The sequence below is a fragment of the Scyliorhinus canicula genome, chromosome 4 (genome assembly GCF_902713615.1).
Source record: "Scyliorhinus canicula chromosome 4, sScyCan1.1, whole genome shotgun sequence".
In the NCBI taxonomy this organism is placed as follows: Eukaryota; Metazoa; Chordata; class Chondrichthyes; order Carcharhiniformes; family Scyliorhinidae; genus Scyliorhinus; species Scyliorhinus canicula.
Genome location: NC_052149.1, coordinates 802098 through 818276, shown reverse-complemented (window position 1 = coordinate 818276; position 16179 = coordinate 802098). Strand labels below are relative to the sequence as shown.

The following is a 16179-nucleotide window of genomic DNA, read 5'->3' as shown; positions in this document are numbered from 1 at the left end:
ATGTCTTATGGTCTTATGGATTGGAAAAATACACCAAAAGATTTGACACTGCAGGCAATGGCGAGGACTTGAAGAAATGTCAAGCAATCTAAAGCAGAAATATATTCTCCAAAGGCACAAACATATAATGAGAAAGAGTAAATTAATCAGCTGTGGCTCACAAATGATGTTAAATATTGCGCTAGATCACAATGTTCTGAGCTGCCAGAAAAAGTGATAAACCCGAGGATTGGGAGCAATTTAGAATCCATCAAAGAATCTCCAAGAAACTGATAAAGAAAGGAAAAAGAGCAACTGACTGTAAAGGAAGGAGAAACTTAAAGGCAGATTGCAAAAGCCTCTTTAAGTATGAGAAAAGGAAAAGATTATCAAGGACAAATCTGAGCCAGTTACAGGGGGAGCCAGGAGAATTTATAATGGAGAATAAGGAAATGGAGGATGTCAAACACTTACTTACTTTGTTTCTGTCTTCACGGAGAAAGATGCAGAAAATCTGCCAGAGATACCAGGCAACCAATTATTTGCTGATTGTCTCCGTTTTTATTGTCAAAAAAGGGACAAGATTTGTGAAATTGAGGAAATGCCAGAAATTAATATTAATAATCAGGTGGTGCTCAGAAAATTCATTGGAATGGTTGTTGATAAATCCCCTGGAGCAACTGAGCTACATCCCAGGGTGCTGACCGAGGGGGCAATAGAGATAGTGGTGGATGCGTTGATGCTAATCTTCCCAAATTCAAGAGAACAGACAACTACAGACCTGTTAGTTTGACAACAGTAGTTGGGAAAATGTTATAATCTATTTTTTTTTTAAATTTTTATTGGAATTTTTTGAAAAATATATATCAACAAAACAATCAACACAACAAAACAACAAATCAACAAAAAAATAACAATAATAGTAAGAAACACCCCCCGGCATCCGTAACAACGCATATAACAAACCCCCCCACCCCCCCAACCCCAAAATAAATTAACATTAAGCAAATTAACTTAAACACTATCCCCCTAAACCACCCCCCCCCCCCCTTTCCCCCCCCCCCCCCCCCCTCCCCGGGTTGCTGCTGCTGACCTAGTTCCTTATCGTTGAGCCAGAAAGTCGAGGAAAAGCTGCCACCTCCTAAAGAACCCTTGCACCGATCCTCTCAGGGCGAATTTGACCCTCTCCAGCTGAATGAACCCCGCCATGTCATTGATCCAGGTCTCCACACTCGGAGGTCTCGCATCTTTCCACTGCAGCAAGATCCTCCGCCGGGCTACTAGGGACGCAAAGGCCAAGACACCGGCCTCTTTCGCCTCCTGCACTCCCGGCTCCACCCCAACCCCAAAAATCGCGAGTCCCCAGCCTGGCTTGACCCTGGATCCCACCACCCTCGACACCGTCCTCGCCACCACCTTCCAGAACTCCTCCAGTGCCGGGCATGCCCAGAACATATGGGCATGGTTCGCTGGACTCCCCGAACACCTGACGCACCTGTCTTCACCCCCAAAGAACGTACTCATCCTAGATCTGGACATGTGGGCCCGGTGCAGCACCTTGAACTGGATGAGGCTAAGCTTCGCACATGAAGAGGAGGAGTTCACCCTCTCCAGGGCGTCCACCCATGTCCCCTCCTCAATCTGCTCCCCCAGCTCCAGCTCCCACTTAGCCTTCAGCTCCTCTGCTGACGCCACACCCACCTCCTGCATTGCCTGGTAGATGTCAGACACCTTCCCATCCCCGACCCACACCCCCGAAAGGACCCTATCCCTTACCCCCCGCAGGGGCAGCAAAGGGAATCCCTCCACCTGTCGCCTAGCAAACGCCTTGACCTGAAGGTACCGGAACATATTCCCCGGGGGGGAGCTCAAACTTCTCCAGTTCACCAAGGCTCACGAACCTCCCGTCAATAAACAGGTCTCCCAACTTCCTAATGCCCGCCCTGTGCCATCCCACGAACCCGCCATCCATGTTCCCTGGGACAAACCGGTGGTTCCCCCGCAGCGGGGCCTCCACCGAGCCCCCCACTTCCCCCCTGTGTCGCCTCCACTGCCCCCAAATTTTGAGGGTAGCCGCCACCACCGGGCGCGTGGTGTACCTCGTTGGAGGGAGCGGCAGCGGCGCCGTTACCAGTGCCTTCAGGCTCGTGCCTGCACAGGACGCCATCTCCATCCGTTTCCATTCTGCCCCCTCCCCATCCATTACCCACTTACGTACCATCGAGACGTTAGCCGCCCAATAGTACCCAGAGAGGTTGGGCAGCGCCAGCCCCCCTCTATCCCTGCCCCGTTCCAAAAAGACCCTCCTTACCCTCGGAGTCCCGTGCGCCCAAACAAATCCCAGAATGCTGCTGTTCACCCTCCTAAAAAAGGCCCTTGGAACGAAAATGGGGAGGCACTGAAACAAAAACAAAAACCTCGGGAGCATCGTCATTTTAACGGACTGTACTCTACCCGCCAACGACAGCGGCAGCATGTCCCACCTTTTAAATTCCTCCTCCATCTGCTCCACCAACCTAGTAAAATTGAGCTTGTGCAGAGTCCCCCAGCTCCTAGCCACTTGAACCCCCAGATACCGAAAACTCCTCACTGCCCTCTTTAGCGGGAGCCTACCAATCCCCTCCTCCTGATCTCCCGGGTGTACAACAAACAGCTCACTCTTGCCCAGGTTCAATTTATATCCCGAGAAACTCCCAAACTCAGCAAGAATCTCCATCACCTCCGGCATTCCCCCCACCGGGTCTGCTACATACAGCAGCAAGTCATCCGCATACAGCGACACTCGGTGCTCCTCCCCACCTCGCACCAAACCCCTCCACCTCGCCGACTCCCTGAGCACCATGGCAAGAGGCTCAATTGCCAGTGCAAAAAGCAAGGGGGACAGGGGGCACCCCCTGCCTCGTCCCACGGTGGAGCCTGAAGTACTCAGACCTCCTCCCATTTGTCGCTACACTCGCCATCGGGGCCTCGTACAGCAACCTCACCCATTTAATAAACCCCACCCCAAACCCGAACCTCTCCAACACCTCCCACAAGTACCCCCACTCAACCCTGTCAAAGGCCTTCTCAGCATCCAATGCCACCACAATCTCCGCCTCTCCTTCTGCTGCCGGCATCATTATCACATTTAGCAGCCTTCGCACGTTAGTGTTCAGCTGCCTCCCCTTCACAAAACCCGTCTGATCTTCATGTACCACCCCCGGCACCCAGTCCACTATTCTAGTGGCCAAGATCTTCGCCAGCAACTTGGCGTCTACATTCAGCAGTGAAATCGGCCTGTATGACCCGCACTGCAAGGGGTCCTTATCACGCTTCAGGATCAGGGAAATCAGCGCCCGAGATATCGTCGGGGGCAGAACACCCCCCTCCCATGCCCCGTTGAAGGTTCTGACCAACAGGGGGCCCAGCAGGTCCGCATATTTCTTATAAAATTCAACCGGGAACCCATCCGGTCCCGGCGCCTTCCCCGACTGCAGGTGGCCAATCCCTTTGACCAGCTCCTCCAACTCGATCGGCGCCCCCAGTCCCTCCACCTGCTCCTCCTGCACCCTTGGAAATCGCAGCCTGTCCAAAAAACTCTCCGTTCCCCCTCCCACCACCGGCGGCTCCGACCGGTACAGGTCCCTATAGAAGTCCCTAAAGACCTCATTGACCTCCGCCCCCTGCCGTACCACATTTCCATCTCTATACTTCACTCCGCCAATCTCCCTAGCCGCGTCCCGCTTACGCAGCTGGTGCGCCAGCATCCTGCTCGCATTCTCTCCATACTCGTAGACCGCTCCCTGCGCCTTCCTCCACTGTGTCTCCGCCTTTCTGGTGGTCAATAAATCAAACTTGGCCTGCAAGCTACGCCGCTCCCCCAGCAATCCCTCCTCCGGGGCCTCCGCGTACCTCCTATCCACACTCAACAGCTCCCCCACCAGTCTCTCCCTCTCCCTACTCTCTCCCCTCTCCCTATGGACTCGGATGGAGATCAGCTCCCCCCTAATCACTGCCTTCAGAGCCTCTCACACCATCCCCACCTGGACCTCCCCAGTATCATTGACCTCGAGGTACCTCTCGATACATCCCCGAACCCTCCTACACACCTCCTCATCAGTCAACAATCCCACGTCCAGACGCCAAAGCGGGCGCTGGTCCCGCACCTCCCCCATCTCCAGATCCACCCAATGCGGAGCATGGTCCGAAATCGCAATAGCCGAATACTCGGCCTCCTCCACCCTCGGGACCAGCCCCCTACTCAAAACAAAGAAATCAATGCGGGAATAAACCCTGTGCACATGGGAGAAAAAAGAGTACTCCCGAGCCCTCGGCCTCCAGAACCTCCAGAGATCCACCTCCTCCCATCTGGTCCATAAACCCCCTCAACGCCTTGGCCGCCGCCGGCCTCCTGCCTGTCCTTGAACTAGAATGATCCAGTAGGGGATCCAGCACCGTATTGAAGTCCCCCCCCCCATGATCAGGCCCCCGCCTCCAGGTCAGGAATGCGGCCCAACATACGCCTCATGAAACCAGCATCATCCCAATTTGGGGCGTACACATTAACCAACACCACCCTCTCCCCCTGCAGCTTACCGCTCACCATCACATATCTGCCGCTACTATCAGCCACAACCTCAGACACCTCAAACGCCACCCTCTTCCCCACCAGGATCGCCACCCCCCGGTTCTTCGAGTCGAGCCCTGAATGGAAAACCTGCCCCACCCACCCCTTCCTCAGACGGACCTGGTCCGCCACCTTCAGGTGGGTCTCCTGGAGCATGGCCACGTCCGCCTTCAGCCCCTTCAGATGCGAAAACACCCGGGCCCGCTTAACCGGCCCATTCAACCCCCTCATGTTCCACGTAATCAGCCGGATCAGGGGGCACCCCGCCCCCCTCCCCCATCGACTAGCCATAGCCCATCGACTGCTCGCCCCTGGCCAGCACCCATTCGGCCCATTTCCCACGGCGATAGAACCTCCCCCCGACACCCCCCCCAGGCTAGGACCCCTCCTAGCCGCGACACTCCCTCCTCTGTACTCCCATGAGCCAGCTGACTTCTGCTGACCCCGGCAGCTCCCGCTCTAACTCCGACCCCTCCCGATATGAGGTCCCCCCTCCTCCCCTGCATCAGCTCCTGGGCACCGCTTCAGCGCGGGAAACCCGGTCTAATAACCACGCCCCTCACCACCAGCTCCACCCCCTCGTCCCGCAGCGCGGGAAACCAGAGAAAAGCCCGCGCTTTCACACTGCCCCACCCCACCAACGCAGCTCCCAAACCGCAGTCCCAACCCAACCACCAACTCCGTACAAACAAAGACACAGATCAACCACAAACCCCAGTACCCTCCTTAGAACACAAAACCATAACCCACATCGTCCGAAAGCGAGAGAAAAAACAGAAACAAACAGAATAACCAGCTACAGCATAAACAGTGATACAGAAATAGAAAAACTCCCACAGCCCCCAACCTCTAGTTCGAGTCCAGCTTTTCAGCCTGCACAAAGGCCCACGCCTCCTCCGGGAACTCAAAGTAGTGATGCCGGTCCTTGTAGGTTACCCACAGGCGCGCAGGCGGCAACATGCCGAACTTCACCTGCTTTCCATGGAGCACCGCCTTCGTCCGGTTAAACCCGGCTCTCCGCTTGGCCACCTCCGCACTCCAGTCCTGGTAGATACGCACTACCGAATTCTCCCACCTACTACTCCTCACCTTCTTGGCCCATCGGAGAGCACACTCCCGGTCACTGAACCGATGGAACCGCACCAGCACCGCCCGCGGGGGTTCATTCGCCTTAGGCCGCCTGGCCAGTACTCTGTGGGCTCCCTCCAGCTCCGGGGGCAGATGGAAGGATCCTGCCCCCACCAGCGAGTTCAGCATCACGGCCACATAGGCCAGCAGGTCCGACCCCTCCAGCCCCTCCTCGAGGCCCAGGATCCGCAGGTTCTTCCTCCGTGACCGAAGCTCCATCTCCTCGAACCGATCTTGCCACTTTTTATGACGCGCCTCGTGTATCTCCACCTTCCCCACGAGGGCCGAAACCTCCTCCTCGCGCTCAGAGGCCTGCTGCTGCAACTCAAGTATCGCTGCACCCTGGGTTGTCTTGGTCTCCAGCAGCTTACTCGTCGTCACCTTCAGGGATTCCAATAACTCCCCTTTCAGCTCCGTGAAATAGCGCAGAAGGGCCGCCTGCTGCTCCTCCGCCCACTGCCTCCACTCCTCAGGGGCTCCACCGGCCGCCATTTTGGCCCCCATCCCCCGCTTTTCCAGGGGAGCTGCTGCTGCTTTTCTCCTCGCCCCACTTCGAGTCCGCACCATAAATCCCGGGGGGTTTTGCTCCAGACCCCTTTATCCACCAGGAATCGTCGAATCAGCGCCGTTTGGGGCCCTTAAAAGAGCCCACAAGTCCTTTTAAAGCGGGAGCTGCCGAACGTGCGGCTTAGCTCTGCATAGCCGCAACCGGAAGTCTTCATGTTATAATCTATTATAAAGGATGTGATAACTTGATACTTGGAAAGTATCGGTGAAATTTCCCCACAAAAGGCGAAAGCAGACAATAATCACCAGGGGCTATGGAAACTTTACTATATAAATGATGTGGATGTGGGGACCAAATGTAATATTTCCAAGTTTTCTGATGATACAGACTATTGGTGAGGAGGATTCAAGGGAACTTGGAGATGATAAGTGAATGGGCAAGAACATGGGACTAAGAAAAGGCGTTAATGACTCAGGTTCCTTTGTCAGCACCTTCCAAACCCACGCCCACCACCATCTAGAAGGACAAGAGCAGCAGATACCTGGGAACCCCACCACCTGGAGGTTCCCCTCCAAGTCACTCACCACCCTGACTGGGAAATATATCGTCCGTTCCTTCACTGTTGCTGGGGCAAACACCCTCTGTAACAGCACTGTGGCGGTTCAAGAAGGCAGCTCACCACTACCTTCTGAAGAGCAATTAGGGATGGGCAATAAATGCTGACCTGGCCATCGAAGCCAAAAGCCTTTGAATACATTTTTAAAATATTGTCCTGAAATCTGTCGGGCCATACACCCCTGATAAATGTTGTGTTGACTAAACAGGCTGACCTTTGATCTCCCTTCTTGGTCCCCAGGGTGAAGCAGGTGCCGAGGGACCTCCAGGAAAGACCGGCCCAGTGGGACCTCAGGGACCTCCAGGAAAATCAGGCCCTGAGGGATTACGAGGAATTCCCGGCCCTGTTGTAAGTTCAAACACGGAAAACACTGGAAATCTTTCATGTTTGAATTGCCTTTTGATATTAGATGGAATTGACGGAATTATTTTGCAAACAATGACCCTTGATCTACTTTGCAGGGTGAGCAAGGGCTCCCTGGACCGCCTGGTCAAGATGGACCACCTGGCCCCATGGTGAGTGAATATTTGGATGTTGTTGTTGTGTCGTCTGCCTGTGGGGCAGTTACAGACAGTCACATAGCTCACACATTGAAATGGTGAAACACATTGTGTTGGACGCAGAATAATCACCAGCTGATGGCAAAGTGTGCTTTGAGTATATCATCAATGCTGCCGTTCTAACTCGAACCTTCTTGTCGTAGGGTCCCCCTGGTTTGCCAGGATTGAAAGGAGTTCCAGGAAGCAAGGGAGAGAAGGTGAGTGAGTTTGATGTGAAATGTGTTACTCAGCAGTGTTGCACGTTTTACTGTGGGCGTAAAACGCGTTTATTGGAGTGTATTAACACGCCTCCGAGTTCGACGTGTGCTTAACACTGCTAGGCTCTGTTCTATGTAATTATTTAGCTCTGGAGTCGCCAGTTGCCGTATAGGCAACGTCACAAGTATTCCAAGGTCAAGTTCAAAGTAATAAAGACGATACACCGATTAGTAAAGTTCAAACGATCAATATTTATTATACAGTTATAATAAATACTCATGCACACACTAAGAGACTAAGCTATAACTAAACTTAAGCAAACAGAATACTTATCTAACAGGAACAGGCAAGGTCAGAGAACGAGGCCTTCGTCCTGGTCTTGTACTGCAGCCTTCAGCAAGCGTTCTGGTACTTGGGAGTCTAGTGGGCTTGGATCGCGTAGCGAGCGTTGAACTTACGGTTTCGGCGGCTGGTGCTCAACGGCTGGAGTCAGGATGCAAGATGTCAGTCAGAGCCGGAGCACGGGTTTAACAGACCGGGGCTCTGTGGGGGATTTGCTTTTATACCCCTCTCTAATGTCCTTGCCCCCTTCTAGGCGGGCTCTACCTTTCGGTACCGATTGGAACGTTTCCAAACGGCTACCTTCGAAATCCTCCAATGCGGGGCTTCCCTCGATGTTGGGGGGTGGTTTCGATATTCTTTACTCTGGTGCCATCCTGTCTGCTCCACCAATTAAGTGCTATATTGAGATGGAAATGTTGCCATTGTGTGTGCCTGGATCTGGGCTGCCTCATCAGGATGTTAAGCGCTTTGCCATTAACACCTTTGCTTGGAGATCTGCACCTGGCCAGAAAACTGGTTTGCTGTTTGCAAAATGCTAATTAGTTGAGAGCAGGCTGTCTGTTCTCACTAAACAGGCTTTCCCTGCTGCCTTCCATTTTAGTTTGGCTCAGTGTCCATTTTGCGTGGCCAGCATGGCTACATTCCCTCCTTGTGATCCTCACAATCATAATATTGTGAAGGATCACCTATGTACTTTGCCTTCCTTGTGTTCTGACCTCTTGCCAGTTCCTGTTCTACTCTGTTCTAAACTATGGGAAGAAGAGAAAAAAAATTTTAACTAACATTTCTACTTGGCCCTATGTCAAAGGTACATGCATTACTACAACTGGGAACCTCTACCTATCACTATTAACCTTAACCTTAACTTAAACATTTAATCACTCTAAAACCTTAACCATTCACACCACAACATCACACTTCCCAACTCGGCAGTCGAGTATGGAACAATATAATACGTGGCTGAATTTTTATTTACAGAGTGTTGTAATCAGTGAGGGGTTGAGGGGTTTGGTGGAATCCGAAGATGGGGGATTGCACTCTATAGATGGGTGAGGTGCTGGAACGAGAGGCTCTCCTCTTCCATTTCCTCAACCTGAGGGTCTGCACTAGGATGATGAGGATCGCGATCACCAACAGTGATTCGATTATGTAGGACATGGAGTACCACGTCATGAATTTAGTACACCAGGTCTGAACCTCGCTGATCAGAGCTGAGCACTGGGGGTTTGCTGTAATGGAAACATTTACGGTGGGGGTTGTGGGGGAAACGTGTCTTGTTTCCACACATATACATATGACATTAAACAGTAATAAGTGGGCTTCCATCATTTTGCTGTTCTTCCTCTTTCTCTTCCTTCTTCCTCCGGTATTGACAATCCTGGCTTCGACCTCTGTCTCGTCCTTTGAAACCTTTGGGATCAAGCACAGTATCTGTCAATACACAGTTTAAGACCTTTACTTGTTAGTGCATCTGTCTTTCAAATCCCAATTGACCCTTTAAAATGACTGGCTAAGTCACACCCTGTGACTCCCCTCATTTTTTTTTTCAAAAAGCGAATTTAAAGACCAGCATACACCTAACAATCCTTCCTTCTGCGAGCCGTCTCGCAGGCTTTGCTGATTTACCATCCGAATGTTCCCGGATGTAAATAGCATGTGGGATGGCGGCCGAAGGGCTACCTAACGTAAAATGAAAACAAACTTTGAAACAAACATCCGAATGAGTTGCGTATGGGCCGCTACGGGTACGAGTTGGATGGAATCCCCGGGTAGGGCGTGCTGTGCCATACCCGAGCTTGGCTGACCAAGGGTTGGTTCTCAGACAGGGCGGGTCCTCAGTGCCGTTTGTCCACTGCCTGAGTAACCTGGAAAGAAACGGGTACGAATGTGTTGACCATGACTTGCCGCCTCTATTTCGCCGAATAGAGGGGCACCTAAAAAACCAAGGGAGCCAAGATGCTCCAACTGAGGACATCACTGAAGTTCTCAGAGATATCTGCAGATAAACTATTTGGCGTGTGGCCTTACAACTTTGGAAAAGATCTCCAATCAAACCGAAGTTCTCAAAAGTTTCGGCAGACAAGCTAACGTGTATGTGAGGTGGTCACAATCTTTTCAGCTGAAAAGAAGATGTCCATCCTCCAACTGAAACATTTACATTCCTGAAAACAAACAAACATAAAACGAAGACAAACATACGTGCAGGTTCCATCAGAAAGGACATCGTTTCCCTCAAACGATTCCTATTTTACATCATCTGGACACCTCACTTTGATTCTGCCTCTGTGAACAGGGTCACAAAGGGGTTGCCGTGTCGGGAGTCAGACACCGTGTCGTCCTGCTCTCCCGGATCCCACACCCTTGTGTAGATCAGGCATGCAACTTTGGAATTGTGTGACCGGGGGTCACTCTCGTCATTGCGGACAAGTCTGTAGGAATTGTCCCTGTGCCATTGTGTAGTGTCGAGTGTGTTGTCGGGGTAGTCGGGGTCGGGTGGTGGTTCTGGATATTTGAGGTAGGTGACTTCCATGGGGTCACTGGAGTCGGGGTCGTAGTTGGTGCAGTGTGGGCTGTATGGCTGTGTGCTGTCGCTGTCTTCAGAGTCAGTGTCTGTCCTGCTGTCTCTGCTGTGGCAGCTTGTGGGCGTGTCGGGGCGTGGTCTGTAGTGGTCTGTGGGCGGAGTCGTGGGCGAGTCCGTTGATGAACTGGTCTGTGAGGGGGATGGTGGAAAAGTGTCTCTGGTGGGCGGGGTGAAGTGTTCTGCTGCGTCTAGCAGGACATGGTGAGCATGGTTGGCCTGTGTTCCATATGCCTTTAACTGGTTTATATGGAACCACGCGGTCTTCCCATTAGGATACTTTATCCTGTAAACGGAGGGGCTAATTTTGTCCGAAATTGAGTAGGGACCGGAATATTTTGGAGCCAAAAAACTGCTGGGGTTATAAACAGATAACATTACCTGTTGCCCAACCTGGAATTCTGTGGTGTGTACGGTCTTATTGAAACAGGCAGTACGTTGCTGTCGGCGTTTCCCTAGCTGGACTGCGGCTGCGAGCTGTGCAGACCTCACAGTCTCAACTAGATCTTTAACTGCCTTTTCATGTGTGAGGGCCGTCACTTCGGGGCTTGTCATGTCCAGTCCTAAAAGGAATTCTGTACCTTTCATAGGGCGTCCGGTCATGAGTGTATGTGGTGTGTATCCTGTCGATGTGGAGACAGTGTTCCTTATGAACATAAGTGCAAATGGGAGCACTGAATCCCATGTGGAATTATTCTCTTGAACCATTTTCCTGAGGGTCGTTTTTAGGGTCCGATTCATGCGCTCCACAATCCCGCTGGACTGTGGATGATACGCAATATGGAAGTTCTGTTTGATTCCGAATATTGTCAGGACGTTCCTCATGACCCGTCCTGTAAAGTGAGATCCCTGGTCCGAATCGATACTTCGGGGTAAACCCCATCTCGTGAAGATGTGGTGGGTCAGGATCTTTGCAGCTGTCTTAGCTGTGTTTGTTCGTGAGGGAAATGCCTCTACCCATTTGGTAAAGGTATCTATCACCACCAGAACGTATTTATAGCCATTCCTACAAGGGGGCAATGGACCTATAAAATCGATCTGGAGGTTTGTCCAAGGGCCGTTAACTGGGCGAGTATGCCGAAGTTGTGCCTTCTTAGAATACCTCTCCGGGTTATTCTGTGCACAAATAAGGCAATTCTCTATGTAATGTGTGACATCAGTCCTAAGATTAGGCCACCAACAGAGTTGCCTGAGGTGCCTCGTTGTTGCATCAATTCCCTGATGCCCGTGTCCGTCATGGAACAAGGCAATCATCTGATTCCTGTCCTGCTGTGGGACCACATAAAGTTGGTCCTTAATGATCACACCCTCATGTGTGGTCAGTGCGTGTCTAAAGTGCTCGTACGCAGGCACAAAGTTTCCCTTGAAAACCTCCCTGAGGTCTCCGTCCTGTTTCTGTGCTGCCACGAGATCTTTAATATCAGTCTGTGAGACTTGGACTGCGCTCACAGGGGCGCTAGCTGGTGCGCTAGCTGGGGGGGTCCATAAGTGTCCTCTCCTGGAACCTGCCTTAGCCAATGCGTCGGCTTTTACATTCCCAGGGGGTGATGACCTATGGTGGCTGCGAACTTTTATAATGCCGAAGGTCCTGTCCTTCGCTTTCTCTAGGATATGCTGGAGTAAGGGGGCTGATGGAAGGGGTTTTCCGTCTGCGGAGACAAAACCTCGTGTCCTCCACAGGGGCAGAAAATCTGTTAGGCTATTGCATACATATAGGCTGTCTGAATATATGTCTGCTGGGCTGGGGAAAGAATCGGGGTGGTCCACTATGTACGCTATGGCTGCTAGCTCTGCTGCCTGCGCGCCTAAGTGACCTGGTAACTTAAGAGCTATCTCTTCGAGAGCGCGCCCCTGCGCGTCCTCTACATAGATGCCGCATCCTGTGATACGTTCACCATTTAAAACTGTGGAGGAACCGTCTACATAAATCCTCAAGGGTCCACACGTGTCTGTGGGCTGGGGGCTTTGTTTCGGGTTCCCTATCTTCCTGGGGGGTGTTTTTGCTAAAAAGGGTCCTGTGTTATGCAGGGGAGCTACAATTTCACAGTCATGGGGCTGTCCGGGGTATTGGAGGTTGTCTGCTAAGTATGTGTGTGTGCGTGTCCGTTTCACTGTAATGTCCCGTCCTTGTAAAAGTAGGGTCCACCTAGCTGCCCTAATCTGGCTAACTGAACCGTCCTTCAGTCGACCGTCTAGTAGTAACTGTGTGGGTGTGTGTTCGGTTAGAATGGTGATGGGGTTTAGTCCGGTTATGTATGAGAAATACTGTACTGCCCAGAAGACAGCAAGGAGGTGCCTCTCACAGGCTGAAAATCCTTGTTCTACCGGGTCTAACAGTCGGGAGGCATAAGCCACTGGTCTTAGCTGCTCGTGCCGTTCCTGAAGCAACACGGCCGAGAGGGTCAGATCGGTGCTCGCTACCTCGATTGCGTACGGTGAAAGTTGGTCGGGGACTAGCAGCGCGGGTGCTGCACTAAGGGCTCGTTTTAACTCTTCCACAGCGCCTGTATGCTGTGGAAGCCATTCCCAGGGGGCTCCTTTCTTAAGGAGGTCTGAAAGTGGGGCGGCTTTTGTCGCGAATCCGTCTATGTGGTTCCGACAATAGCCAACCAGTCCTAAAAACGACCGGAGGGCTGATACATTCTGGGGAAGGGGCAATTTGACAATCGAATCAATTCTTTTGAATTCGATCTCGCGTTTGCCGTGCGTGATGACTGATCCCAAATACATCACTTTACTTTCCAATATTTGGGCCTTTTTTGGGTTAACTTTACAGCCAATTTCAGTTAAGAGTTCCAGGAGTTCGGCCAGAAGCGAAATGTGCTCTGCCTTTGTGTCTGTCTGCAGTAGTAGGTCGTCTACGTACTGTACCAGACATTCGGGGCGGGAGAATTTCTCTAATCCACTTGCCAGCTGTCGGTGGAAAATGGAGGGGGAATTGTGGAATCCTTGTGGGAGGCATGTCCACGTGTACTGCTGAGTTTTGAAAGTGAATGCGAATTTGTATTGGCACGCTTTTGCCAATGGTATTGACCAGAATCCATTACTGATGTCCAATACCGTGAAGTACTTGGCGTTGAGACCCTGCTTGAGCATGGTCTCGGGACTAGTAGCTACCGTTGGGGCTACTGCGGGGGTTACTTTGTTGAGTTCCCGATAATCGATGGTCAGACGCCATGATCCATCGGGCTTCCTCACTGGCCAAATAGGGGCATTGTTGGTGGAGGCTACCGTTCTCAGTACACCTTGGTCCAACAAGCTACCTATAACCTTTTCTATTTCCACCTCTGCCTCGAGGGGAAATCTGTATTGCTTTTGCGGTCGGGGGTCCTGTCCGGTAACATGAACTTGTCCAGTCATTCTGCCACAGTCATGACGGTGACTTGCAAATGCTGTCCTGTGTTTGTTTAGTAGGGCCTTAATTTGTCGGTCGGTGTGGAGTGTAGTCAGGTCGAATGAGTACTCTCCCACTGCGCTAATCCGATTAGCGTAGTCTCCTACTGTGAGGGTGGCTGGGGCTCTGTCTGATCTCGCCATTCGCCAGACACACTGGTTCACTGGGTCGAACGACAAGCTGTGAGCGTTCATAAAATCTATCCCCAGGATGTGCTCTGCTGTCCGGGGAAGATTTACTAGAACTACGGGGTGCCTTGTGCTAATGTTCCCTAGCTGAATTGCTACGGGTGCTGTGATATGTCCCTGCTGCGAGTGTCCGGTGAACCCGCTAAGTGTGATGGTGGAGGTGGTCGGCCACGTGTCTGAGTGTGCCGTGGTTGTGGAGTTAATGGTGGTGCGGGATCCTCCTGTGTCCCACAGTAACTCTATGGGCTTCCCTTTGACTTTTGCTGTGACTACGGGCCTCCCTGATGAGTCCCATAGTGTGTCACAGACCCAAGTGGGGGAGCCCGAACACCGTCAGTTCGTCTCGTCCACATTGGTGGGTCCTGACTGTACTATCACATTGTGGATGGGTTTTGCCTTACTGCGGTTCAGAGTGCCTGTCTGCTGGCCTCTCTGAGATCGCTGGGGTGCATTACACTCTTTTGCCCAATGCCCTAACTGTCCACAGTTATAGCATTCCTGTCCTTTCTGTTGTGGGCTGCTCTTGCCTTCATTTACCCATGCGGGCTTCTGGTGCTCTCTGACTGCTTGGATATCTGCAGCAGCCTGAGCCTCTTCTGGGGATCTAACTTTTCCTTTTGCCTGAAGCGATTGCTCCCAAGCGCGGGACAATCTTTTCAGGACCCATTTTTCGTTATGGGCCTCTTCTGAGGGATCGTAACTATTGCAAGCGCTCTGTCCTGCTTCTGTTGCGTGTGAGATAATTGTGCGCGTCCACTTAACCATGTTTTCGCGGGTTAAATGCGCTCTATCTAGCTGTCCGAAAACTGCGCTGAAATGAATCCACAGTCTTCCTGCGAATGCTGTGGGGTGTTCGGATCTCTTCTGCCTGCACTTATTCAATCCTTCTACGGGGTCACCTCTATTGTACCCGATGGCATCTAAAATGGCAGTGTGCATCTCCTCTAGGCTGCTTCCTGCCACGTTCTGTGGGTCGGGGAGGGCTGCCACTACACTCTGGTCTAAGCTCAACACGGTGAGCTTAACCTGCTCTCTCTCATCCAGGCCGTACATGGTAGCCTGCTGTTTTACTTTAGCGAAAAACTGGTGGGGGTCTGCGGTGGGGAGGAACGGAGTGATCTTTTCACAAGCGTCCCTTAGCTGGGTTACTGTTAAAGGGGTGGTGTAAGTTATGTCTGGGGCGCCTTCTGATTCGGCTTTTCTCTGCGTGGTTACGGGATTCATGGGTGCGGTTATGATCTGAGCTGTGGGGGGTTGGGGTGCCTGTCGTTTCTGCTGAGCTGCTGGCGCACATGTTCCCTGAACATAACGCTGCGCTCTCTCGCTTAATTCCTGCCAATCTGGGGCGTTTTCCCCATCTAACTGTGCTCCAAAGGTGCTTTGGAAGCCATTCTGCACCGAAAGCAGAGATTGCAATTCCGCAATCTGTTTCCTGCATTTCGCGTGGTCAACTGTGCTTTGTCTTTGTTCGGTCGTTGCAGCATGGAGTGCTCTCAAAGCTGCTTTGAGATCGGAACATTGCCTCTGCAATGCCTCCACCTGCTTTTCCGATTCCTGTCTTATCAGAACGGCACGTTGCACGTCCTGATAGGCTTTCTCATACTGGGTCTGGGAACTGCTCAGATGAGCTAGACAAGACTGGTGAGCCCTCTTGGCATCATCCACCTCTCTACCCTTCTCTGCCAACTTCCCTTTTAATTCCAGGTTTTCTTTCTCGATGTCCCTGACATCGACCTTACTCATCCGGTTCCTTTCCTCTAAATCTGCCCGGAGCGTCCTGATGACCTCCTCTGCGCCTCGCAACTGTGCCAAGCAGGACACAATCGCCATCGGCTTGCGTGCTTTACCTAAACTCTTTTTGTGTATTTGAGAGAGGTTCTCCCACCAAGTATGACCTATACTCCCGGGACCTGTCTCCTCATTTGCACAAAACTCTTTCCAAAGGGGCCATCCCTTTCCTTGTAAATATTTGCGGAGTTCCAGCTCCCACGTGGGACACTGGCCTACTCTGCTACTGCTGCTGGTCGCTGCGACCACAAACTTTGCTGGATCCATCAGACGTTCCATTGCCTGCATGGCCAT

General features: G+C 52.0%; 1 protein-coding gene across 1 annotated transcript in view; it reads left to right on the top strand.

Moving 5' to 3' along the window:
• col11a1a (collagen, type XI, alpha 1a) overlaps positions 1-16179 on the top strand; it is a 493146-nt gene that overhangs the window by 406034 nt on the left and 70933 nt on the right. The window contains exons 55-57 of the mRNA XM_038793410.1: positions 7078-7185; positions 7299-7352; positions 7541-7594. Of these exons, the coding sequence (XP_038649338.1) occupies positions 7078-7185; positions 7299-7352; positions 7541-7594 (216 nt within the window). The remainder of the gene's footprint in view (positions 1-7077; positions 7186-7298; positions 7353-7540; positions 7595-16179) is intronic.